This window comes from Amblyomma americanum, chromosome 6 (genome assembly GCF_052857255.1).
Source record: "Amblyomma americanum isolate KBUSLIRL-KWMA chromosome 6, ASM5285725v1, whole genome shotgun sequence".
Lineage (NCBI taxonomy): Eukaryota > Metazoa > Arthropoda > Arachnida > Ixodida > Ixodidae > Amblyomma > Amblyomma americanum.
The window spans coordinates 69,388,891-69,415,419 of record NC_135502.1 but is presented as its reverse complement, the minus strand read 5'-3'; the positions used below and the strand labels follow the sequence as shown (position 1 = coordinate 69,415,419).

General features: G+C 50.8%; 1 protein-coding gene across 1 annotated transcript in view; it reads right to left on the bottom strand.

Annotated features, from left to right (window-relative positions):
* The window catches only part of Wdr37 (WD repeat domain 37), a 132,109-nt gene that overhangs the window by 90,217 nt on the left and 15,363 nt on the right, over positions 1-26,529 (bottom strand). Inside the window, exon 3 of the mRNA XM_077627240.1 lies at positions 21,725-21,795. Coding sequence (XP_077483366.1) covers positions 21,725-21,795 — 71 coding nt within the window. The remainder of the gene's footprint in view (positions 1-21,724; positions 21,796-26,529) is intronic.

The following is a 26,529-nucleotide window of genomic DNA, read 5'->3' as shown; positions in this document are numbered from 1 at the left end:
AGTAGCTAACTGCCACAAGATGGCGCGCACGAGGGTGTTTTCTAAATAATGCGCATATGGGCAACGCATACGCGCACAATATGCGTATATCGCGAAAGAAAATCAAACGAAGAGGCCGTAAAGGCGGCCAGAGACTCGTTTTAAAGCGAATACCTTTTAGGTCCCTATCTTTCGCCCTCCTCTCCAAAGAAAAGAAAGGAGCAACAGATGCGTTACAAAGAGAATACGCAATACGACCTCGTGCGCTTAAAGAGTTGTGAACGTGCGAACAAATAGTTACGGGCGGCCAGACATCCGCAAATATCATTCCCAATAACAGCGCCGATACAAACACACGTTTCGAGTGGAACGAAGCAGGGTCGACGGACGCCCCTTTTCTCATCTGTAAAAAACACTGACGCTACCGGCTTCCCGGCCGTCAGCAAGTCTAAACCGGAGCGAATTCCTTGAACTCACTTGACGCGTGTTGCTCGTATACGCGGAATGTTTTACACGTTTCAACGCGCAAAGATTTCAATACACATACGATGTCAAACGTGCCTTTTAACTAGGCGGTAAAAAAGAGAATAGGAAGTGACAGCCGCATCGTTGATGGCGCAATGACACCAACACGAGAGATGCGAGAAAAACGGAAGAAAGACTTCGCCGCCGCCGCTGTGGGAAGCATAAGCCATTTCAGAGATCGAGCCCTTTGCTTCGGTCACACTGGCGCACCGCCGCACCAGAAATGCCGACAGCCAACTTGAAATTTAAACAAACGGCGTTAAAACGATGCTGAAGGGGCACTGAAATCGCTATACTGGAAAACCGCGCAATCTGTCTTACGCTTTAAACAGAAGTCGGTTATTCAGCGTCATGGCTGCTACTTCGTTAAGGGCACTAAGCCCAATCAAACAAGTCCCGGCTTCTTAAAAGGAGCATAGCTAGCATGAAGTACACGGCCTGCCCTCCCTCGAACACATATACATACACGTGCTGTACAAAATTCCTGCTTAGGGTGGTCATAATCTATAGACAGTCCTATAGAGTCACTGGATAAGTTTGTAAATATAGAGTAACTGGATAAATGATACTAGAGCGGCCTCGACAAGCTTCAGCGCTGCTGTGTGACGAGAACCACTGTTCGGTTGGGAGAGACCATTTGAGAGAACGAGGACTGCGCAGGCCGCCGGTAAGGACATGACGTATATATATTCTACACAGTGGAGGCCGGATATATTGAACGAGGATGTTCCGCATTACTGGTTATATCGAACACGCAGATTATCCCCTTCAATATCCCGCGTAAATGTATAGGAAAGTCTCGCAGTTTACCGAACTCCAATTTCTCCAGTCGCTCGATATATCGAAAGGTGCACCGCCCGTATACAAGCGGCGCTCCACCTAACGAAGCTTTTCGATGAAGTTTCGCGCGCGGATACCATCGCATGGGTCAGCTGCGCGGTCGGTTGCAGGCAGGCTTAACTGCTGCCATTTTTTATATATCAATTTATGAATTCAGGATGCACAGTACAGATGCATGCCTGCAGCTCCCGAGCGTGGTAATAAAAAAAATCGATTCTGAGGAACCAAAAAGGCGCTGAACTATCTCGCTCTCAGCGGACACACCTCAACCACACCGTGAGGGAAAGGAGAAATGAAGAGAGAAAGAGGTGCCGTATAGGGGTGGGCTCCGGATCAATTTTCACCACCCGGGCGTGTTCTGCATTTCGCCGACGTCCAAATAGCACGGCTGCCGCGGCTGGGATTCCATCCCACGCATTGGTGTCCGGCAGCCGAACGCCTTAACCACAAAAAGTAACTGCATTCGGATTCGCGCATCACGCGCTGGCTCCCTACAAGAGCCGCAACAACGCGTTCGCGCACTTCGGCAGCCACCGGCAGCGCCAGTTTACGGTCGCGGGTTCTCCTAGCACCACCATCGCCATATTCCCCCTCTCTCTCTTCCTGGAGTGACTGGCGATTAAGCCGACTGAGTCCGGCGTGGGCGCCGCAGCCACAGCCGGGGCCCGCGTTCCTCCTCACTCTCTTTCGAGGGACAGAGAGAGAGAGAGTGAGGGAACCACGCTGATGCGGCCGCAGCACGCCCGGCCGGACTCGCTATAGCCCAGTGGCACGAAGAGCGCACGCGTCCGCAATGTTACGACGCAAACAGGCCCCACCGCGAAGCATGCGACAACAGCAGCAGGCGCGGCAGTTCGATACGGCATTCCGCGCCGCTTCCTTAATGGCGACTACAGGACCCACGTCGCAAACGGCACGACCGACGATGGCTTACAGATCGAGCCAGGGGGAGGGGGGAAAAGAAAAATCTGGCAGCACACGCGTACGCACACTCGATTTCGCTCGGAGACAAAGAGAGAGAGAGGGACAGAAATAACGTTCGGACAGCGAATGCGACGTTGATGCCACACAGCGCCAGATGATGGGCCATCAGAGCTACTACGCGTATACGTACTCCTGGCGAGATGAGGGAGCAGGCAGTGACGGAATTTTCAACCAAGAAAATAGGGTCGTTTCGTTTATGGGGGTCTAACGTCCCAAAGCGACTCAGGCTATGAGGGACGCCGTAGTGAAGGGCTCCGGAAATTTCGACCACCCGGGGTTACTGAACGTGCGTGCCCTGACATCATCCCAATCAGCTGTTACACGGGCCTCTAGAATTTCGCCTCCACCGAAATTCGACCACCGCAGCCGGGATCGAACCCACGTCTTTCGTATCAGCAGCCGAGCACCATAACCACTCAGCCACCGCGGCGACCTCTAAAAACTGCGCGGTAGTTTCGCGCGCAGCTATACGCAAGTCCTCAGAGCGCTGTACAAAAAAAGCCGTCGGACGAGGTGCAAGGGGGAACACGTTGCCCGTTTCCAAATGTGTTTTCGAGTAACCGCGCACAGAGGAGCGCGAATTCGCTGCCGTCGCGCGCCTGACAGTACCGCGAACAGCATGACGCGACTTTCGAAAGCGGCCGCACCGCCACAACAACCGGTCTCTTCAGTCACGCGGTTCCAACATTTCAACACTGCCAAGGGCGAAGGCCACGGAGCGTCAGCGAATCTATCGCGCGAAGCACACTGTACGACGACTTCACCTTTCATGTCCAACATTTATGGTAAAAAAAATTTTACTGGAAAATTGTAAGTACACCGTCATGGAAATATTGAATTCCGATGTATGGCGAAATCTTGAAGTTTTTTCTGCTAAGATTTATAATTATAATTGGTTTTTTGGGGAAAGGAGATGGCGCAGTATCTGTCTCATATATCGTTGGACACCTGAACCGCGCCGTTAGGGAAGGGATAAGGGAGGGAGTGAAAGAAGAAAGGAAGAAGGAGGTGCCGTAGTGGAGGGGTCTCGATTAATTTCGACCACCTGGGGATCTTTAACGTGCACTGACATCGCACAGCACACGGGCGCCTTAGCGTTTTGCCTCCATAAAAACGCAGCCGCCGCGGTCGGGTTCGAACCCGGGAACTCCGAACCCGACCGCGGCGGCTGCGTTTTTATGGAGGAAAAACGCTAAGGCGCCCGTGTGCTGTGCGATGTTAAGACTGGCATAGACAACCAATGGGGAACGCTTGTGACGATCGCAAAAACTTAATCGCAAAAAAAATGCAAGCCTGTCGACGGGAGATCTGCGGATATATTGATTGTTATACTGAAAACTTACAATATATGAAAAAAAAAACTGCGTTCATAAAGTCTTTCCCGTTGGAAAATGATATCGTCCAGAACTGTTGGATATGAGTGGAATGCGCACGATAATACAACCTTCAACATCAATCCACACACTGCGCACGGCCAAAGAAAGCACACGTGAAATAACAGCGGTGCGGTAACGAAGGGAGTCAGTCGCTCTCGGCGGTATGTAATACCTCAGATGCCTCGCTTCAAACAACGCGCAAACCGCGAGACGCGAGGCACCATTTGTTGCATCCCACTCGCGCACACACACAAAGGCTCTCCGCCCACGTAAACCCGCAACGCCGAGTAAACACACACACACCACGGTGCTAAACTTCCCAAGTAAGCCGCATTCGCGCCGACCGCAATCATCACCGCGACTAATAACAGCACCGGGCTCTGGAGTTGTTTTCGCCAACACCGCACGCAGACAGCGACGACACAGGAGAAACAAATCTGAGGTCGAAGGACGGAAGCCGACCAGCACACACACAGCACGCGCACATCGTCCGAGCAGGCAGGAGAGCAACAACCTCAGCGCCGTCTGAGCCTCAGCCAAACCCGCGCACACCGGTTCAGGGGAAGAGTACCGCATATGGTAAAATGTAACACGAGTTTTGCTTTTCGGTACCGCAAATGGGCTTAAAGTCACCCCTCGCATTAAAACTGAATTAATATAAACGATTTTTTGTTCCGTTAAGCGCCAGCAAAATCCACCCTCGCGTTACAACATCGCTCGCGCCATATATTCGAGCGAATGCGGTATATCCTGGCCGCAGCGCACGAGGCTCCCACGCAGCCCAGCGCGCCGTTCGTGGGACGTAAAACAATCGCTGCTCCGCCGCCGCAGCAACGGCAAAGGGCCCACGCGTGCAACGACCTTGTCGGAACAGAGGCAACAGCATCGCGGGGCATAAAAAGAAGAGGGCGCTTCGCGCATAAGGCGCCTCGCATGCGGCTCGCAGTACGTGCTCATATACATACCTGCCCGCGACGTGCCAGCATTCGCGGTCTTTGTTGTTTCGTGCTCGTATTTCACGGACGGCGCTGCGCACCGGAGACAAGAGTGGCGGCAGCGACATAACGACGAAGACGACGACGATGATGATGACTAGACACCTTCGAGCGGAGAGAGGGTGGGCGGGGGAGGAGGTATTACAACCTACGCGGGACGCGAGACAACAACACCTGCCGCGCGAGACTGGCTGCATAACGACGTAACGATGACAGCGGAGCCCGACGTCGCCGCCTCCCGTGCATGATCTATCACAGCGCTCGATGGCCGTGAGAGAAACAAGGAAAAACGAGTGCACAGCCGAGGAGCAACAGCGATTCGTTCAGACCCATTAGTTGTCTATACACGAGAATGTCCAGCTTGTCATCATATGCGAACGCAGGTTATCTTCTTCTGTGCTTTGGGTTTCTGGTAATTCATAATCCCGGCCCCACAGCCGGAAATCTGGTCGAGAAAGCAGAAGGCTCCGCTGGGGAAGACGAGTGCTTTTGATGGGCCTGCGTGCGCTTAGTACATGCACTGTGTAGTTCGACCATCCTTCGAGGAACTGTGTTGCGTTGGATTTAATAGCACATACGCAGCTAAGGTCATCATGCGCCAAGCACAAGGAACTGAGCGTGCGCATGGGTTTTTTACAGAAGTTGAATCTCGTTATAATGAATTTGAAGGGGCCCTCAATACTTCGCTATAGCCGCACCTTCGTTACAGCCCGTGCTGACCGAGATTCCAAGAGGAAACGTCACTCCTTCGTTATATTCATTATTTCGTATAAACCCTGCGTTATAGCGAGGTTCAGCTCTACATGAAAGAGCCGCAAGAGCCGGATATTTGTTAATTTCCTAGTACAAAGCTGCAATAATTATCGCCTACGAGAAAGGGTACACCAACTGCCCTCTCCCATTTAATAAAAAAGGCACTATATACGAGGGTGCCACATCGCTGGAACAGCCATATTTTGCACGTGGCCGCCATGACCGAAGTTCAGAAAACAAAACGGTCCTCGAGAAGCGTCCAGCTGCTTCAACGGCACGTTTGGAGCACGTGACGGGCGTTTCGCGGGCCGCTGTTCCTCGTCCCCCCCCCCCCCACCCCTTTGCGTTCCCCCTTCCTCTTACAAGCACTGCATACCACACACCGTGAGCAGATATTTCAGTGAAACGCAAAACAAGGTACGCTTCGCTAGATTTCGCATCGAGCGTTCAATCGGCGTACGCGAACTTCACACGCCGCACAGTTCGAACCGCGCTTTGCTCTTCAAAATCGAACGGATTGAATGCACGAAAGACTGCACAGGAATAGTACACTCAAGCAACGCCGTTGCAAGGACAGCCCTGGTAAAATACTGAACTGCACGCGAAGAAAACGAAACCGCAAAAACTCGCCCAATTCGCTAAACTTGCAACGAGCGGCACATCATCCTTAACAGCGCTGCCTAACGACCAACGGACCCCTGCACACTCTAAACACGAAAACGGTCATATGGGAGTAAAGAGGAAGTAGCGCGCTCCATTTTATGAAAGCTAGCAGTGCGCCTGTGCGCGTCAACGCAAGAGAGAGGAACATATATGGGAAAGGGCCTTGACAGAAGCGAAACGGGACGCTTTCATTAAAAAAAGAAGACACCAGGTCATACAGGAGACTAACCAAATATAGGTTCACGGATTACTCTAATTAATCACCGCGTAAACAAAGGGCGCTGAAGGTAGGACGAAAAAGCGAAATTTACACTCACAAGAAACGTCCGGAGACACGACCTACAATTATGCTAATCAATGCGACAGAAACGGCTGCGCTCAGGTTCAAATACCCCGCAGCTGCCATTTCCGACATAAAAGAAAAAAAAATATCGTGAAGGACGAAGGAGCGAGGCACGAATGCCTGCTTATTTGCTGCTCGAAATTAAGAGACCGGACTACCGCGAGCACCTCAAGTGATTTCTCGATCAAAAGCCATTTTCCGCGCGTGTTCACTTGTCTCGTCGAATTAAACTTTCTGGGGAATGAGATTCTCGCTATAATTGAAAGTCCGGTTGAGACCGCACGAGGAAAATGGATCTGGCTCTTTTCTACAAACGACGCTGGACGTACTCGACGATTTAGTAACGATTAAGGTTAATTATGACAACCGCATACTAGCACACGTAGCAGTGCGTCTACCTCAGGCGGAAGCAGATGACTCGATGGCGAATGGTCTTTAAAATGAAGAGTATAAAGGCGATAGCAATCTGAACGACACAATCATTCTACCTGATCCTCCTACCAATCATTTAAAAAGGCAGATAACGAGCTGTCCACTAACATCACTGTGTGCGAGTCAAGTTTCGGGTAAGCGTAATACACCTCTTCGGCACTGCTCGTCGTATAAATAGAATGAATAAAGCGAACAGAATTCAGCGGCAAGGCTTTCAGATACTCGTTTTAAAGCGAAAGGGGCCTAATATATACGGGCTGTGTTCCAACGAAACGGCCTCCTCATGAGCGCCTGCAGGAAGCGCCCGGCCGATTTCTGGTGCGGCCCGGCAAATTTCGGGGTGGCCGCCGCCACCCCTCGGCTCCTCTTAGAGCCGTCATTGTTCTCATTCGAACTCTTAAGCGCATTAACCACCTCTTGCTGATTAACGCGCTAAGCTTCGCTCTACGTTTTTTTTTGTTTTCTTTTGCCTCCCGAGGCAAATCCCAGACGTCCGACAGTATGATATAGGATACACTTTCTGCGATGCGACCGGGTGCATGTCGATAACCGACAAGGTGGGAAAGGCGACGTCGGACAGCGACTTGTGAGGAACGCAACCTAAGAGGTAACACGAGCTCTAATCCGCTCTTGCGAAACTATATTTTCTCTTATGTGGCACCACCTGTCAGTGCACGTTAAAGATCCCCAGGTGGTCGAAATTATTCCGGAGCCCTCCACTACGGCACCTCTTCTTCCTTTCTTCTTTCACTCCCTCCTTTATCCCTTCCCTTACGGCGCGGTTCAGGTGTCCAACGATATATGAGACAGATACTGCGCCATTTCCTTCCCCCAAAAACCAATTATTATTATTATTATTATGTGGCACCACAGTCTGTTCGGTGGGGCATATGGGACATAGTTTCGCAATACGCGACCCGGCCGCTGCGAAGAGTACGCCCGACGTAACAGCCGAGCGGTTCGCAACAGGTGGAATCGACGTCACGACGACGTAACTATTACCATCGTGCGCGACTAAGCGTGCTCTTTCCGCACGTGAACTCCAGCGGAACTACGCAGCAGTGGCAGCGGACACCAAGCTGCAGCGGCTGCACGGACGTCGAGGTGGCACGCTATATGGCAGCCACTGCAACGTATAATACAGGGGAACAGCTTTGACGCACGTTAAGGCGTCAGTGCATGCAGGACACGCCCGTGGGTACAGTGTACCGCATGTTCGACGGCTCCGAGAGAGAAGCGCGCGGTATAGCGCCGTCGTTGGCTGCAGGTGTGCCCTGTGGTGCAACCGTTCGACAGTGCAGCCGAGGCGGGGGCGAAGCTTGTACGCAAGGGGGCTGCCACGGCCGCCGGCGCGTGGAGAAGCATCCGCCCTTTGTTGCCGGCCCCGCTGTCCGACCGGCGTGCGTGGGCTGAGGCTGCGCGCAGCCAGCGAACTCCCACTGATCGCCCTTTTGTTGTTATTGCTGTTTGTTTTTTTAACAGAAGTACGACGGGCATTCCCTAATGCAAACGGCGCCCCCGTCGACGTCGGCATAATGTGTCGTAAATGAAAAATGAAGTTAGCGCGTTCAGAAACGTGGGCGCTTTCCATCCAGTGTTCACCTTGTGCAAGTTAGAATGCTCCGCAGGCAGACCGTAAGCAATGTTGCCTAGATTACAGGTTCATGGGGCTTCACGAGCTGAAGCGACTCGCGCTGTGAGGGAGGCCTTGGTAGAGGGCTCTCGATAATTTCGACTAGATGGGGTTCATTAACTCGCGCTGACATCGCACAGCACGCGAGCCTCCGGCATTTCGCCTCCATCGAAATGCGACCACCGCTGCGGCTCCGCCTGAACTATACAGGCGGTGCTCTGTATTGGCCTGAGCCGTAGTCGACGTGTGGGCCTGCGGGAATGGGTGCTCTTCGTGGTGGGAAGAATGCTGCAGCACAACCATCGGTGTCACCTCTTGAAATGTACGAGTTTTCATTTTTTTTTCGCACAACCTCCAAAGAATTCGCGAAAATTCACGCGGTATAGGTCCCACCGTGAAGCATCCGAATAGCGTCGCCCAGTTGAAATTGCGGACTCGCCCAGCTGGGAAGCAAAATGACCGCGTCCGGCCTGCCAACGCCGGAATGGTCGATAAATAAGCTGCGAGGCGCATTTAGCGTAAAAAAAACAAGTTACTACACTAACAGCATAGTGAACTTGCAGAACAGTTCGGAAATTTTATTGCCTTATTCGTTCCAGAGGATTCGCACCATTCGTTTGCTGCTATCGCGAAGACGCCGACTACGGCACAGACACTCTGGCTAAGCCTTGCCGAAAGCTTTCAGCAAGCAAACAATTACTTTCAAAGCGCCTAAACTTGCGGGCAGCTTCCACCTCGCACTCTCAAAACACGCGTCCGGACTCACCGGGACACTCCCACAAAGCAGCAGGCACCCGAAATATGACGAGAATTACGGAAGGCACTTAAGGCTACTTAAGTGTTTTGAATGCGAAAGTGTTGGGTTCGTTATTTTTATTTATAATTTATTTTTTTCTTCCTTTCTAATCACACACCTACTCATTAGCACACAGTCGTAATACAACGCATATATACTATAGCCGGAGCCAACTCAAGAACGAAGCGGCTTTTCCCTGTCAAAGGACCCCCCACCTCCAGCCAATGGCGTCGGCCGATTCTCATGATCCTGCTAGCGTGACAATGCAGGAAGTGGCGCCACAACGGAGAGATGGGTTGATCCCCGACCATAGATGGAAGGGATTATCCCCTTTCATCTAGCACTGCTTATACTTTGTCACACCAGCATGGTCATGAGAATCAGCCGACGCCATTAGCTGGAAGCGGGTCGTTTGACGGCGAAAAACCGCTGCGTTCTTGAGTTGTACCCGACTACAGGTTCACCTGTGCTTGCGAAGAAGCAAAGCGGTTTTGTGGCCTACGTTGCGTGCTCGGCTCGCAAGTCCTGGGCTCGCTTCCCCGCACCTTAGGAAAAAAATTCATTTTCTCTGATACCACGGTGACGTCATATGAGACTTTTCTGGGATCACCGCTGCATGTCAATGCCGACGCTGGGTTTCGTTACCGACTAGCCATTAATGCGCTCGCATTAATATAACGCTCCGCAAGAAATTTGCGCACAGTTGTACCGCTGCTGCCGCTTTTAGCTTAAAACCGAGTGTAATCTGCAATGAACACTGTAGTTGCAGCCTGGGACAGCGTCTTCCAGAAACTACGCATGCGCGCGACGCACTTCCACAACTATATACGGCACTCGACGGTAGCGGCGGAAACGCTACGCTAAACGGTTCCACCATACTGTTACAACAGCTACTGCTGCAGGCCTTAGAAACAAAGCTATATAACGGCGCGTGTTCGCGGTACAAAGGAGCGGTTATCGCCCGGACAGCGTCAGCAGCATGCATGCTAGGGACCTTCCAGTGACGTCACAGCAGGAGATCGCATGAGCAGAGATCTGCTGGCGAATCCCAAAAGCATGCCGCGTGATGTCTTGACGAAACGCGCGCCTCGCACGAAGAGACACCACGTGCGCGTAGTCCGGCTCAGCTCTTCTTAATTATTATTTACTTTCCCGCTCATGCTATGCACCTGTACGACGCCGCGGTGCGAAGGGACCAAGGGCAGTGAAAGAAAGAACGCCCGTCGCGTTCCGACTCCTTCGTCGGGATCAGCTGCAGGCGCGGTTTCTGTACAAAATACGAAAAATATACACTCTGTTCATCCCTACGCAGCAAAAGACCTGCAGCTGTTAGAAAGCAGAGATATTCAGGGCTGAGGAAATCGCGCGCAGTCAGCACCCGCGCAAGCCAACTAGAAGCTGTCAGAAGCCGATGAGGGGGAAAAGCAAGCGGTGACCACTTGTGCTGCTGAGAGCCAACTGTTCGTGTTGCAAAATTAAGTCGCAAATCTCAAAGCGGCACCACCTGCGCGAACGGAGCACCGAGACGGCCGGCGGAGAAGTCGCAAGTGCCGCGCGCGATATTTCTCACACAAGGTGAAATTGGAGATGCAAGTATGAGCTCGGCCTCCGCTATTTTATTTATTTTTTGCTTTTCCCCGGAATTTCGACAGCTACAGCTCTTTTCCGAGGCCAAAGACACGGAGCACCGCCATTCGAAATACGCCTCATCTTTTTGTGTGTGCGTGTGTTTGGTTTTTCCGTCACGGTCGCGTATATTATCCCCCCGAATATTCGCATATTCGCGCGATGAAGCGCCAAGGGCGGGAAGAGATGGAAGGCACGGCCTTTCGTTCGACGTCAGGGTCAACCTCCTAAAGGTCTTCCCGATGCGCAAGGACCATCGTCCTATTTTCTTTTCTCTCTCTAACTACGTGGGACGGTAGTTTGGCCCATATGTCTAGAACGGGAAAATGGACACTGAAAGGCCGCGGGGACAACGAAAGAGCTGCGGAGGTCATGCACGACCATTTAGCTCGCTCTGTTGCCCCCCACCCCGCACCCCCTCCGCACGCACACAGAAGAAGAGGATTTGAGGACTCATTCGCACACGCTCACCACTTTGGCTCTTTCCCCACAAAGGTGATTGTTGAGTCACAGCTAACTCGTTCAGTGACTAGAGTGTATTCACTGGGCACTCTATACACGTTGTCTATACCACTATGGCACAACTCTGGCGACTTCAACTTGATTCAGTTGTAATTGGGCCCCCGGGTCGAGTTGTTACGGAACGAAGGATGCTTTGTGGCTCCAGTGAAAGTACACACGCTCGAGCGTTGTGACGCAACACAGCACCGATTCACTGTCCAATGCTGTCGCGCGGCCCTTAGTTTTAGTCGAAAAGCTCAGACATTTTCAATATCTTAAAACAGGACTTGAAAAATATGCGCTGTTTGTAGGGCAACCCCTCTTGACAATCCCAAACCTATATAGACCCCACTAATTCTTCCAGGGAGATTAACATCGTTGGAGTTATCAGCGATCCTAAATTGCCCTTCAGACCACCCAAGACTTTCCCCGCTCCTGTCGTCATTCATCCTGTGTCGAATGCCTGGTGACATGTCCTTTTGGTTAATCTTTTTGGAGCGCCCCACCAGCCTTTGTGCTGGAAGACACGTGCCGAGCGACGTCCAGCACAGGATCGCCGCTCTTTCCCCCTGCTTTCTCTGCCGCTCCGTTTGAAGTGGCATGCACCTCTTTATTTTTGACACTAAACTATTACTCTTTTGATGCCATAGAGGCACAAATGACGTAGCAGCTGGCCGGGATAAAAACAAGGCTGGGATCCTAAAGAAAAAAAAGCGGAGCCCAATTTTAGGAGCAAGCTTGCAGATATTCCACTGAACGCACATCAGCTGTGTTCGACGCAGAGGTAACTGGGTTGGTCCACTTATACCACGTACTATACGAAACTTTCTGCACGTATTTAAGGCATTTGCACAGAAGCCGAGCTCCGAAGACCTGTACGACAGACTGCATTTGATGACACAGCTCAATGGAGAAAATACAAAGCATTTAATATTAACAAAAAAAAAACGATTTACTGAGAGACACTTGGTCGACCTGCGGTTCGCGCGTTTGCGACAAGCGATCCGGAATTTCATTTAGAGGGCGACAGCCCCAGGCGACGATTTCTGTGTCCAGCTGCACATTCAATCTCCGGCCAGGGTCTGTTTACAGGCTGCAGGTGCTCGCTTCTTTGTCTTCTAGCCAGCAGCGCGGTGTAGTTTGCTGACCTTTCGGGTCCATTTCGGCGCTATCGTCCGAACAGTATACACTTCCGCATACACAAGCCAACTCACCGGCTCGGAAGTTCGGTTTTAAAGTGAACCGATCGATTTCGGTGAAAAAGCATGCGATCCTTTAACGTTCACAAAAATCGTACTGACGGAGGATAGAACTATCCGATCACCTCGCACCTCGACCGTATGCCAAACGTCTACGGAGATCCCCGACATCCTGCGGTTTCTGAAACCTTGCAGACTTTGCTTACCGCGATTGTATTGAAATTCACTGAAATTTCTCGCTCACAGCAAAAAAGAGAGGCCATGTCAAGACTAGAGTTGTAACAGGCGATGCCGCTTCCTATAGAAGTTATCAGCGGCGTCAGTGTTAACCTTGAGCCTGACCCCCCCCCCCCCCCCCCCCCGAGAAAATAAAAATAAAAAATAAAGGGGGTTTGAGGAAATCAACGGCGCGGTAACTGTCTGAATCATCGGTGGATAACTTAGCCGCATCGTGAGAGGAGGGAAGAAGGCGAGAGTGACGGAAGAAAGAGGTGCCGTAGTTGAGGACTCCGGAATAATTTCGACCACCCGGGGATCTTTAACACGCTTCCACATCGCACAGCCCTTACAAAAATTGTCCATAGACAGTCAATAGGCTTCTTTTAGACTATACTGTCTTCCTACAGATGTTTCTTTTTGTCTATTCATAGTGTATGGAAAAAGTGCATGGCTATAAATCTATAGATCGTTATGGACAGTCCACAGGATTTGTATTGCCTATAGGCCGTTCTCTAGGGTTGTCTGTAGAGTCTGTAGACTTTATAGACCGAAGTCAATGGACAGTCTATAGACTGTCTCAAATTTTTGTAAGGGCTAGCACACGGACTCCTTGCGGTCGGGTTCTCATCCAAGGTCACTTCGGATACCGGATGAGAGAGAGAGAGAGAGATAATAAGAAGAGAGCAAGCTCTAAGAAGAGTCATTGCATGACCTTGCAGGGCGATGCTGCGCTCAGCACCTTCTCCCCGCGAGCAACGCACGGGGCCCACATTACGTGCGCAGCCGACAGTGGTATACACACGAGCATAGAAGGGTCATTCCACGCCAAACGTCCCAGACGTTGCACTCGACCATCTCCAATTTGTTAAAAAAAAGATTCATGGAAACTTATCCTAATGTGCGTAATGAAAACGTGAAATATTTTTGCTGAAAAAAAAATTATTTGTGAGCTGAGGGCAGTTTGAATAATTAGAAAAGGCAAGAAACCAGGCACTGCTCAAAAATTAATAACAAGTTGAAATTTTTAGAAAACACTTCAAAAACTTTTTCATTGACATTTGCACAGATTCTGCCTTCCGATATAAATCGGAGGGTGCAGCTTTACATCGAATAAATATTTTTTAAAAATCGAAAAAATTATGAAAATGTACCATTTTTGTCGTTTTTTGTTTTAAATATTAACTTGCTCTCGGAAATTGCCATTTTGTTCCCCTAGACCTCTAGTAACTATAATAAATGTTACAGGTGATGACACAGCGTACACAGAAGTAAAGAAAAATACTAATGTTGCAAAAAGTGCGTTTTGAGCCTAACCACTCGTTAATTTCACCATGAGGTGGTCCAAGTAAAAATACAAACAATGGCAGGTGACGTAGTACGGTTTATTACCTTTCATTTCTGAAATTTTCATCGAAGTAAATTTTGTTTAAAGCAAGAAAAAGAATTTTTGAAGCTAAGCTCTCGCGCCGCAAGTTGCGTTTGCTTTTAACGCCTCTTCACCGCAGAACACGGCAACTGGCATGGCACGACACTTATGGCCAGATAACTTCGTTTGCTGTGGCTCGCTGTCGTGCATTTTTAGGGCTGGAGCTAAAGAAGATATCGCTTGACATTCGGCGGATGGTAGGCAATAAACGCTTTCGCTTTCGAAGTTCGAACAGACCCGCTTTGCTGCGGGGTGGCCAAGAGAAGAAAAACAAGGGTATTCAACGAGCTGTCTCGCATGGACCACGAGGAGGGCTGACCAGCTGCCATGGCAGGCGCATCACAAGTGCTTTATTTATATCCGAATAAGATCTCGGAGAGAGCGCGCCTCGGAGCGCATGCACGTGAAGGTGCGAAGTGCACGCCGCTCCGGCGAGTCATGCGAGACGCTCTGGCGGGGAACGCGGCCCGCTCGCGCATAGGTGTGTCTCTCGCATGAAGGTACTTCGCGAGCATAGTGGCTCATCTACAGTTGTCGCTGGAGTATTAATGGAAGAATTGCACTGATTAAATCAAATACAACAAACAAATCACATCGGAAACAACCGGGCATGAGCCTCTGACGGCCACAAAGGTCAGGTACCAGGTGGTGCTGCTGCGTCGCGGATTGTTTCAACACCGGATCGTTCTGGTCATTTCCAGATCGGCGGATCACCAGCTCCCCGCCGCGGTGGCTCAGTGGTTAGGGCGCTCGACTACTGATCCGGAGTTCCCGGGTTCGAACCCGACCGCGGCGGCTGCGTCTTTATGGAGGCAAAACGCTAAGGCGCCCGTGTGCTGTGCGATGTCAGTGCACGTTAAAAATCCCCAGGTGGCCGAAATTATTCCGGAGCCCTCCACTACGGCACCTCTTCTTCTTTCACCCCCCCCCCCCCTTTATCCCTTCCCTTACGGCGCGGTTCAGGTGTCCAATGATATATGAGACAGATACTGCGCCATTTCCTTTCCCCCAAAACCAATTATTATTATTATTATTATTATTATTATTATTATTATTATTATTATTATTATTATTATTATTATTATCACCAGCTCTTATGCTGGTGGCTACGTCTGTCATGGCGCCGACAAGAATGACTGACTGCGACAGAACCACACCGAACAACTAGCTCACTTGGGCATGAGCCGCGCTATCAACGTTAAGAAAACCTTTTCCCGCGAATACCTGTTCGACTACTCAACGTTCCCATGCTTGCCTGCAGCGCAAACCTCACTTAAGGACAAGAACTATAGATGTCGAGTGGCTACAGTGTCGGCAGTATCGTGCTGTGCGGTGAAGAGGCGTTAAGAAACGACACAATTGCGGCCCGCGAGCTCAACTTCAAAAATTCTTCTCTGGCTTTATATAAAAATTACTTCGATAAAAATGTCAGAAATGAAAGGCAATAAACCGTTCTACGCAACCCGCTATTGTTTGTATTTTTACTTGGACCACCTCAGGGTGAAATTAACGAGTGTTTTTGGCTAAAAACGCACTTTTTGCAACTTAAGTATCTTTTTTTACTTCTGTGTACGCAGTTTCATCACCTATAACATTTATTATAGGTACTAGACATCTAGAGAAACAAAACGGCTGTTTCCGAATTTCCGAGAGATAGTTGATGTTTAAAACAAAAAACGACAGAAAATAACACATTTTCATACTTCTTTTCAATTTTTTTAAAATATTTATGCCGTGTAAAGCTGCATGCTCCGACTTATATCGAAAGACCGAATCTGTGCAAATGCCAATGAAAAAACGTCTGAATTGTTTCTTTTTAATTTGAACTTGTTATTAATTTTTGAGCAGTGCCTGGTTTCTCACGTTTTCTAAATATTCAAACTGCCCTCACCTCACGAATAATTTTTTTTTCGACAAAAAATGTTTCAAGCTTTCATTACGCACATTACGATAATAGGTTTCCATGAATTTTTTTAAAAAACAAATTGGAAATGGTCGAGCGCAACGCCTGGGCCGTTTGGCGTGGAATGACCCAGAAACGAAGGTGACAGAATTCCCCGGCTCAGAACACCGACGCCGTTATAGCCGAGGGCAACAGCAGCAGGTGCGTGGGAAATGAAAATCGAGCGAAGCTCAAGCGAGGGCGAGCACGAGGCAGGCACGCAAGAGTGCAGCTGCGATGCTCGCGCAGGCAGCCCAGCAAGGCCGAAGCGGAGATGAGAGACTAGAGAATGCCCACTACCGGATTAGCCGCAGGATCGCTGCTGTTATCGCTGAACGACCAGAAAAAGGGGGGGGGGGGGGGGGGGTATACTGCAAGTCGTCACTCAGGAGAGAACGCAATAATGGCGCTGCTGAATAACGAAATTACGCTCCCTAAACTGCCTCTTTGGGTATAACGAAAGAAACGTTATTGAATTGTCTTGCTGAAACACGCCGGTTACTCGGTAACCCGAGTAATTAGACTTCCATCTGGCTATTTTCTTTCTCTCTCTCTCTGCAAAGACAATGCACACGCTCTTGTCTTCGAGCGAACAATTGGTGAAACGTGCTGCTATAGCGTATCGCGAAGCGGCTTTTACGGGCTACACAATGCTGGCTACGACAGTGATACTTTTTGCAGAGTTAACTGTATACACTGTGCACACCCACTGTTCCAACTGTTGGTCGGATCCTCGCGTAGCCAAGTACAAGTCTAAACCGACCGTACAAACGCACCTGCCGAAGCTTTCCAATTTACTTTCGTTCGACGTTTCTAAAAACATCGCATCACTTTTTTACGTGGCAATTCGAACTTTGACGAGAGAAACGGAATAAGAAAAAAGAGCAACTTCAACCTCGTTCAACCGAAGCAGTATAGAATATAGTATTCGAATTGCTACCGGCGCTCAAAACCAATCACGAAGCAATTTCGCTGCTCTCCCGGAATAACTGCCACGCAATACGTTCCCTTCCACGGTCGTTTCTACAACAACGTAATTGTGTTCGAACATTCGAGAGGGGGCGATAAATAAGGCAATCCCTTTCAGAAAGTGATTTCGTCATCTTGTCCCCAAACTCCTTCTGCACATTCGTGGACACTGTGCAGAAAGTAGACCGAAGGAACAACAGTCGGGGTGAAGTATAAAGGTTTTCCGAGCGCAAGTCTCTCTCGACATCCAAAAACCCGGTACAGTAAGCCTACCGAAAGAAACCGACAAGCTATACATGAAGTCGACAGGGTGTATAAACGAAGATTTTCGGTAGATGCAGCTAACACAGCCAAACAACAGTCTAGAAGAAAAAAAAAAAAGCAAAGTCCAGCTGCTCTTTTTCGAGCTCTGCATCGCCGGCCGGCGAAGCCGCATTCGCCCGCTAATCACGATTAAGCAATCGGCCGCAGCTTTTGCTCCGAGTGTACTATGTGGATAGACAAACGATGGACAACATTTCGCCACGAGAGACAGCTTGCGGATCACGTGTCACTCGTGCCGAGATAACACCGGTCCATCCATACGGCCACCGTTTGAAAAAAAAAAAAAAGCTCCGGGAAGAGGATGAAAAACTGCGATGAACTTCGATGGACAGCGGCTTTGTCTGTTTCACAAACGGCGGCGACGTGACCGCGGAGAACGGACAGATGTACGCGGCTTGCTACAAGCGTTTGTTTTTTATTTTTATTTACGGCCCTATTTTTTTCCCCTCCGCAGTCGTATCACGCTCGTACACGGAGGAGGCGGTTGTACTGAAACGTGCTCGCAGGGAATACCGCCCGAGAGTGGAAACCGCGAAACATTTAATTCGACCGCGCTGTTCGCGAAAGGGGATGAGCTACGCTGAACAACTAAAAATCAGAGCACAGGATCTTAGAAAGTGACCGCCGGTCTTAGTTTCCTTTCTCCAACCGTCGTCAGTCCCAAAAGCTGGCTGCAACAAGTACCGCAGCTGATCGAGAAAGAGGGTGGGACTGCAGCGCTGTGGAACGATAAGCGAGGCCGTACAAAGTAAATGACTCCCCACTAATTTCGACCACGTGCATGGGTTCCCTATCACATGCGCAAAAATCTCAGCCCATGGACGTTTCCGCTTTCGGCCGGGTCCAAATGCGCTGGCTTCCTGTACACCTGCAGGCAAAGCAAAAACAGCAACTCTTTCTCCAAACGGTTTTTCACTCACAACTCCTTACACTGTGGAATGTTCCTCCGTCGAGTCATTTTGGAGCGTTCTTAAGAAAAACTCGAATATGTAAAATATCTTTGTTGAACAGTAGCGAGCTGTACTTTTTTCTGCTTTTACAGTCGAGGTGTACAAGTAGCAATGATTTCTTTTCATTTATACTGTGTTCTGTTTGAATCTTTTTGTGTCGCCCACTCCTGCCTAAGGCTTAGTTAAGTTAAGGCTGGCAGTATCGTTTAAAGAAAGAAAGAAAGAAAGAAAGAAAGAAAGAAAGAAAGAAAGAAAGAAAGAAAGAAAGAAAGAAAGAAAGAAAGAAAGAAAAAGAAAGAAAGGGAAAACGCAAGAGGCCAGGTCATATTATTCGCTCCACTGCTCTGGCCAGTGCGCCGTAAATGGAACACCGAACTGCACCATAAACACTTTTCGAACCCGAAGCATGTATAAAGGTATCGTGCATTCAGGAGAATTCCACTCTACCAAAGCATACGCAAGATGCAGGTGACCAACAAAATTCTAGAGACGCACGGGCGAGTGCGTGACGCCGTCGTCAAGGGCTCCTTAACTTGCGCTCACATTGCACGGGCGTCTCCCCTTCACCTAAATGTGGCCGCCGGTAATTCAATCCGCGACCTTGGGATCGGCACCCGAACGCCAAAGCCACCGCGGCCGGTGTGAATAACGACTCCGGACGCCAGACAAGCGACGGAAAACGGCGAAAATGGGAGAGTGGAATGGAACAGTCCACCGACTTCCACCAGGTGTCAAAAGGGGGCGCGAACGACTCGGCGCGTCGGATGAGCACACCAGGCTGCATGAGCGCCAATGCAAGGATATATACACGACCAACGATGAAATCGAATCGACGTCCGTTTTCTAACAACATTACCGATCTGACTCCGCCGCGGTGGCTCAGTGGTTAGGGCGCTCGGCTACTGATCCGGAGTTCCCGGGTTCGAACCCGACCGCAGCGGCTGCGTCTTTATGGAGGAAAAACGCTAAGGCGCCCGTGTGCTGTGCGATGTCAGTGCACGTTAAAGATACCCAGGTGGTCGAAATTATGCCGGAACCCTCCACTACGGCACCTCCTTCTTCCTTTCTTCTTTCACTCCCTCCTTTATCCCTTCCCTTACGGCGCGGTTCAGGTGTCCAACGATATATGAGACAGATACTGTGCCATTTCCTTTCCCCACAAAAACCAATTATTATTATTACCGATCTGATTTCGCGCGTCGACAAGCAGCAGCAACAGAACATTGACAAAAACAAACTGCCTTGTACATAGCTCTGCGGCATCACGCCCTCATTACAGACTTCCCAACCAGTTGTAACATTTTCACACTTCTTCCTCCCCTCCCTTTTCCTGCGTCTCCACCTCCTCCTCGAGTAAAGCACCGGCCAGCCATCCGTTCCATGCGAGCGCTGCTGCTTCTCTCCGATAAGCTGCGGCTGAGTTGTATACGGCGCCCTCGAAGCGAGCCTTTTCAGGGCAGAAAAGCGGTTCAACCGGGAAAGTTTAAACGGAGCCATAGAGGCGAGCACCCCGCGATGCGGACGTCCGCAATCGCCGCCGATTCTGATCCGTGTCCTCTCCCTTACCTCGCGTATACCGCAATTCGGGCGATTCAGAGAGGAGATATCGGCCCACGCAAGACGCCAGTATCGCGACATCGCGTTCGATGTAGCAAGCTCTGAGCCTTTTGATAAAAGCTCAGAGCTCTTCAACGCGGAATCTCGCCAATTTCGAAAGGAAAAGCGGGGACTTTAATATATGACCGGTGGCGCACGGCCGCCGATGGCGGGGCTTAGCACGAGACAGGTCGAGCAGAAGTGCTTCCACACCAGCGGCACGGTTCACTTGTTCCCTCAACGGAGATACGACGTAATGAGACCAAAATGATGGAGTTGCAAAAATGTGAATCGCCGATTAATTTTCGCACAGGAAACTGAGGCCGCACCCGCGAACGAGGACAAGTGCGGGAATGCTTCGCGGGGTCTCCATTACCCCGGAGAAACTTCATCACCGAAGAACGATTAACCTAAGTAACGCGATCGCTAAGCTAAAACTCAAGAGAGTACACGAGCGCTATACCTTACCATATGGTTGAAAGTCACAGTTCCTGCGTAGTCTCTCATGACCTGGTCTTTAGTTGCGCTATGAAGTCTTACCAAGCGCAACAACTCCTCCAAAGTGCCGTATTAGTAAACCACAACTGCGTATGACCGGTGGACTCACGTCAGAACTTCACGTCAATGTTCGCGGCGGCCGACTGGAGCATAGGCTCATTGCGTTGAAACGCTGGTTTCGACAGGCAACGATCTGTGCCGTCTTGGAGCACACACACACACAAAAAAAAGAAACGCTGTCCTGATTACAGTAACGTCATATTCGAGGCGCACGAAACAGGCGGCAGGCAGAGTTCTATAACAGCTGCCGCTGCAATTAAAACTTTAAGGGTTACTTGTGACACCCGTGAGAAGACACATATTTCCTTTATAGACAACTCGACAGGCGTGGAAGGAGACGTCTGCCCCGCAGGATTTTTGACAAGCAATGTGCGCCTCAAGCGGCGCCTAATACAAATCATTCTGGCGACGTTTCGACCGTTGGGACTCGATCGGACCCGAGAGGCCTCCGTATTGAAGGACTCTGGCCTCGCTGCCCGTGCGGCACAGTTCCAAGATGTGCACGAATACGGACACACTGGTGGCAAGACGCCTAAATTCTGGCGGTGCGTAGCTAGAGAAATGTGACCATCCAAAAACGCGTCAGCTGCAGCAGTCTAGCACACGCTGACAAACCCGTTTCCGCGCACTTCGCAGCACACGGAAGTCCAGACCACTGCAGTGTCTCAGATTACGAAAGCGCGGGCAAATCGCATGCAAGCGGCGCAATACAGCACGGCGTGACGGCGTATACGGAGATGCAGAACATTACAACGAACGGTGTCTCAGAGGGGTCACCGTGGCACTTTACAGGGTGCAGAGCTGAGAGAAAGGACAGGTTTGTCACCTGACATCTTGCCGAGTTAGATCTGTCATATGGCACACAGCGGAGTCCACAATGAGGCAGGGGATGGGGACCGAGCAGGTGGTGAATGAGAGGTATTTTGTGCCGGTCCACCACACCGAGAGCCGCTCACAATGTTAAGGCACTGTGGTGGCCTGTACACACCGTTGACAGCGCTGTTCTGCACTTCCGTCACACACCGACCAACCTTCAAGGCGTGGGCGAAGCATGCCAGGGCAACAAGCAGGCAGAGCAGGAAGGAAGGTACTCACGTGCGAGATTCTCGGCGTACAGCGACTCGAACTCTTTCTCGATCTGGCCGAACAGCTCGTACAGGCGGCCCCTGCCGTGCAGGAAGGTCAAGAGGAACGCCAGCTGGTCAGAGCCGTCGCCGGCGCTGGGCTTGCGGCCCTCCACCACGGCGTTCATGGTTACTGCTCACTTTTAGTCTACCGCGGCAAATGCCCACTGGGACTCACGGCCGGGCCGGCTCGAGAGCGCACATGCACACAAAGCACACCACACTCGAAGCCTCAACACTTCGTCTCTCAGGAAGCGAAGGCTCGGGTCTCCGAAACAGATCTCCGAAATGGAACAGCGACGCGCACAAGTTCTCCACACGGGTCCGAAAATGAACCACGGCACAGACTTTCCTTCAACAGAGGCTAAACAAAGGTAAACCTGAACGATGTTCGGAAGCGAGCAGTTCAGATCAGATCAGTCAGTCGCAGGGTCCTCTTCTTCCTCAGAGGCCACGCGCCAGCAGCGCTGCTGCTATCCGAGACGACGATCGCCACTGGCGGGGAGAAAGAGAGCACGCGCCGCTCCGCGCCGGCATCCGGAAGCCACGTGCGCGAAGTGACCACGTCGGCGGCGCCCAGCGGTCGAGCGAGCACACACACCACGCTGCGCCGCCCGAGGCTGCGAGCATGGGACAGATCCACCAGCGGCCGAAGGTGGCCAAACGGGCACGCGCTGCCGCCCTTTTCCTCCTCGCGACGCTGTGTCGCAGTAGCCGGCGACGTCGGGAGCGGCCGAGTGAACGCGGCCGCGGACAGAAAGCGAATCCAGCGGCCGGCACCGCCGTCGCGGCGCGAGCGCCGCATCATCATCGCCGCTTTCACCTGCGCCCCGCCGGCTGTGGGCCAATGGAAGCACGCTCTCCCGCCACCCTCCTCGCCCGCTCCCTTCCTCTCCCCACTTGCGCTCCCTCTCGCTCCTCGCCCGCGTTTCGACGCGGCGCGCTGCGGATCACAGCTGAGCGGCGGCGAACTGGGAAGGAGAGAGCGGAAAACTCCGCGCTTGTTTACGTAAACAATCCCGCATGGTAGTCGTGGCGGTGTCAGTGCAAAGCAAGTCGGCTCTTTTACGCAGCACTATCGGTACCTGATGCAGTTTACAGCGAAGGCAGTGGCGTTCGTACACTGCGCTCGTATTAGCGCTGTTTATTCTAAGTCTATAGGTCATGACAAAGAAAGCATTATCGGCATATACACGGTAACTCGAAGCAAGCATTAAAAAAAAAGTGGCGTACCGGAGCTTGGTGAAACCAAGGACGTATTAATTCCCGTCGTGTGGCGCTCCTGAGAGCATTTTTTTTAAAATTCCGCTCAATTAATTTATCAGCTTAGATTAATTACGCAAATTTTTAATATTCTCTTTATGGACCCGTCCGTCTCGTTAAGTTGAGAGGAGGTTACGAAACAACCGTTACAGTTTTTTGTAGCAACGCACCTTCTACGCGGTCTTTATTTCCAGCATTTAAAATCCAGTCGAACTGAGCGGCGGCCGCTCACTTGTTCAAGGTCAACGCGCATGTTTCGTTCGCTCAAAACGCGGTCCGGAGTGCTGGAATATGGCGGCGCATGAGCGCAGTCAAGTGTCTTTTTGTTATATTTCACGGACTTTCTTTAAATGCCGAAAAAAAGGACCACGGAGGAGGTACACTGCTGCAAAAAACCGGATCAGTTCTTTCTTAACCCCGTGTACAACTTAACGGAACGCAAGTGACCCTAAAGTGAATATTCGAAGATCGGCATAATTAATCCTAGCTCATGAACTAATTAAATGAAACTTGAAAAGTACGCCGAGGAGTTCCACACGACGGGAAACAATATGTCGCTTGTTTCACCCAGCTCCGAAACGCCACTTTTTAAATCCTTGGTTCAAGTTACGCGAACCCCCCTTTAGATGGATGTCCGTTCCTTTCACACATCTATTTCGCTAGAAAGCCTAGCACAGCGTACGACGTCGCCGCAGATTTGAGGTAGGAGAGGGGTGAGAACCCACAGTAAACAAGAGCTGCATCTGTAAAAGTTTCTAACGTGATGCAATAAAAAAAAAATTCGTATCACCATCCTTTCGATCAATGGAGGCTCCCTGCAGCAACCATGCTCGAATGTGCTCAAAGTGCTTCTGGACGGCAAAATCAGACCTCATGTTCAAAAAGCAATGAAAAGTTGCACACCGACTCGGTCCCGGTTCCTTCTGTGTGCTTTGTGCCCTTGCGTTAGTAATAATTTCTAGAGTATCAACCAAGCACTAAATAAACCCTCACAAGTTCACACAACAGCCCAGCTCTTGTGCTGCGGCATCCGCTCTCGACCCGTGTGGACAGACCGACAGCATCGCAGAAGACAAAGGTCAAAACCTCGCTGGCAATTAGCTCGACGCTTGCAGGGAGCGCTTCGTACGTCAACAGTGAGGGAATTCGGGGTGAATGCCATACAAGCCAAAGCGCGGACCACGACTACACCAGGAAGAATATAATCCAAAACCAAGCGAGAAGCCTGTGAGGGGCCGTTGCCATCCTGTGCCGCTTGAAATTTGCAGTTGCCAATGACGAACACTGCTAACTCCTCTTTTCAGGCGCGCTGTTATTCGGTCCTCACCATGACTCACCATAGCCGACGACCGCAGTGTCGTAAACTTTTGACGAGCAATGCAGTAGAGGAGACAGCTGTCGGCGACAGCTAAACGATTTTTTTCTTTTTACTGCTCGACAAAAGCAGTTCTGAACAGCAGGAGTATAATCTGTCTACCAATTCCATACTTTATTCATATTGCACTGCTTAGACACTGCCCAACAGCGTGACCCTAACGTTATATATGAATGCAAGTGAACGTTTAGAGTTATAACGCCAGAACCCCGGCGGTGTTCGGTGTCACAAAATTCACTTAATGGTTGAGAGGGGTCATGTGACCTCGTGACGTAATCACAACTTGCCCAACGGACATGAGCAGCCTAGTCTCAAGACAGCAACCTAGATAGAGAATCGAAGACAAAAATTAAAAAAAAAGGATATATGGGTACGTCGGCAGCGTCACAGCATAGCGGATACCTGCTACTGTAACTAGCAGTCCAAATATGGCGGCTGACTGATCGACAATTGCGAAGAAACTGACGCAAACACACACAGAAGTTGCACCAGAAGCTGTCACAAAGTTCCCCATAGTTTTGTTTTTCTTTCTGCAGTGGAAACGCTTATAGCGATATGAAGGCGCGCGCAAGCATGTATGGCTAATGGAAAACAGAAAAACCGATCATAGCAGCGCGCATTTTTCGTAGCATATATAGGACCGGCACGATTATCGGGGAGGCTAGTTTGCCCCGCCGTCGCATGGGCACTTCATATCCTGATTGAGTCCGATGCCGATCGAAGATTCGAGAGCGCTCGGCATTCAACGATGCTACACGTTCCCATTCCATCCTGTTCGACAATAAGCTGGCCTGCATGCAGCATCTGCAGGTGCATGGCGCTACACGTACGAGTAAATTAGGGCGCCTCGATACAGCGTTCCTTTGCGTAAATTAGGTTGCCTGGAAGTCCGCTCTAGCGTAAATTTAGCGTAGTTGTGTAAACAGTGGCCAAAAAAAAGAAATCACGCGAACGTAAAAAGAAAAACTAGCGATCGATATAATGTCGTGTGACTTACAAGTTGTGCGCAAGCAAGCAGTTTGGCCAATAATATCTTGCATTTGAATAAACCTTTCATGAGCACGAGGGTAGCATGCGGCAGCTCTTCTACGAGATCGAAAGTCTCTATCGCGCTTGTGGCACCTGCTCGGTGCGTCGAACAGGATCGGGCTCGATCGCGACTAAAACTGGACATGTATAGCAATGCGGATCTGCATCGAGCTCGATCCGTGTGACAGCGGTATATAAGCAGGGCGGCATAACGGAGTACCGAGTTGCCTCCAATCATGCAACGTCCTCCCCATAACAACTCCGCAGAAAAAAAAAGAAAGGGATGGGAGTGAGAGAAGATGCCATGACGCAGATACATCGCGGCACGCAAGCCGTGGTGCGGCCACAGACAGACGGCGTACACCTGTCGATTACGCTAGACTACGCGGGGCCCGCATTTGACGCAAGCGGCGTCGCCTGGTCCCACGGTGCAGCGATTACTGACGTCAAGTCGAGCGTCTAGGCGGAGCCGTTCCCTCGCCTTTCTCGCGCGACGCTCGGAACTAGTCGCCCGTTTCGCGAACTACGTTATACGTTTCTCTCCCTGCGAAGCGGAAGGCGAACCACGCAAACGGAAATAACGGTATTTTTCCCTCTGTCCTTTTTTTTTTAATCAGTTCCTTCGTGGTGAGACGAAAACCGGGATATCCAATAAAAGACCGTTTCCTCTTTCTCAACTTCCTCCCGCCTTGTCAAATCCGCGTTAGGCCGTTTTTCCACCGAACGTATCCCACCGATACCGGAGGATACCGGCAGCAAAGGTCAACAGCTAGAGAGCCAACGGGGGGCCGATATGTCTGGCAGCGGACACAGATTAAGCCGTCAGACAAGGAGAAGACCCCAAAAACGGAGCCGATAGCGCAGACCACGTTCCCACGCCTACACCCGCCTGTACAGGGGGACCTCGTCCTCCACTAATAGTAAACGGACGTCGGTAGCCCTCCCCAGGGGGTTGGAGCTGGCAAACCGCACAGGAGGAGACGAAGGAGGAGGGGGGGGAGACTATACCGCTGCCCAACTGCCCGCAGGCAGCAAATTCGCGAGCCCATTGCTGGCGCCACTGCGCAACGCGAAACTGGGGTTCCCAGCCTATAGGGGCCCTCGGAGAC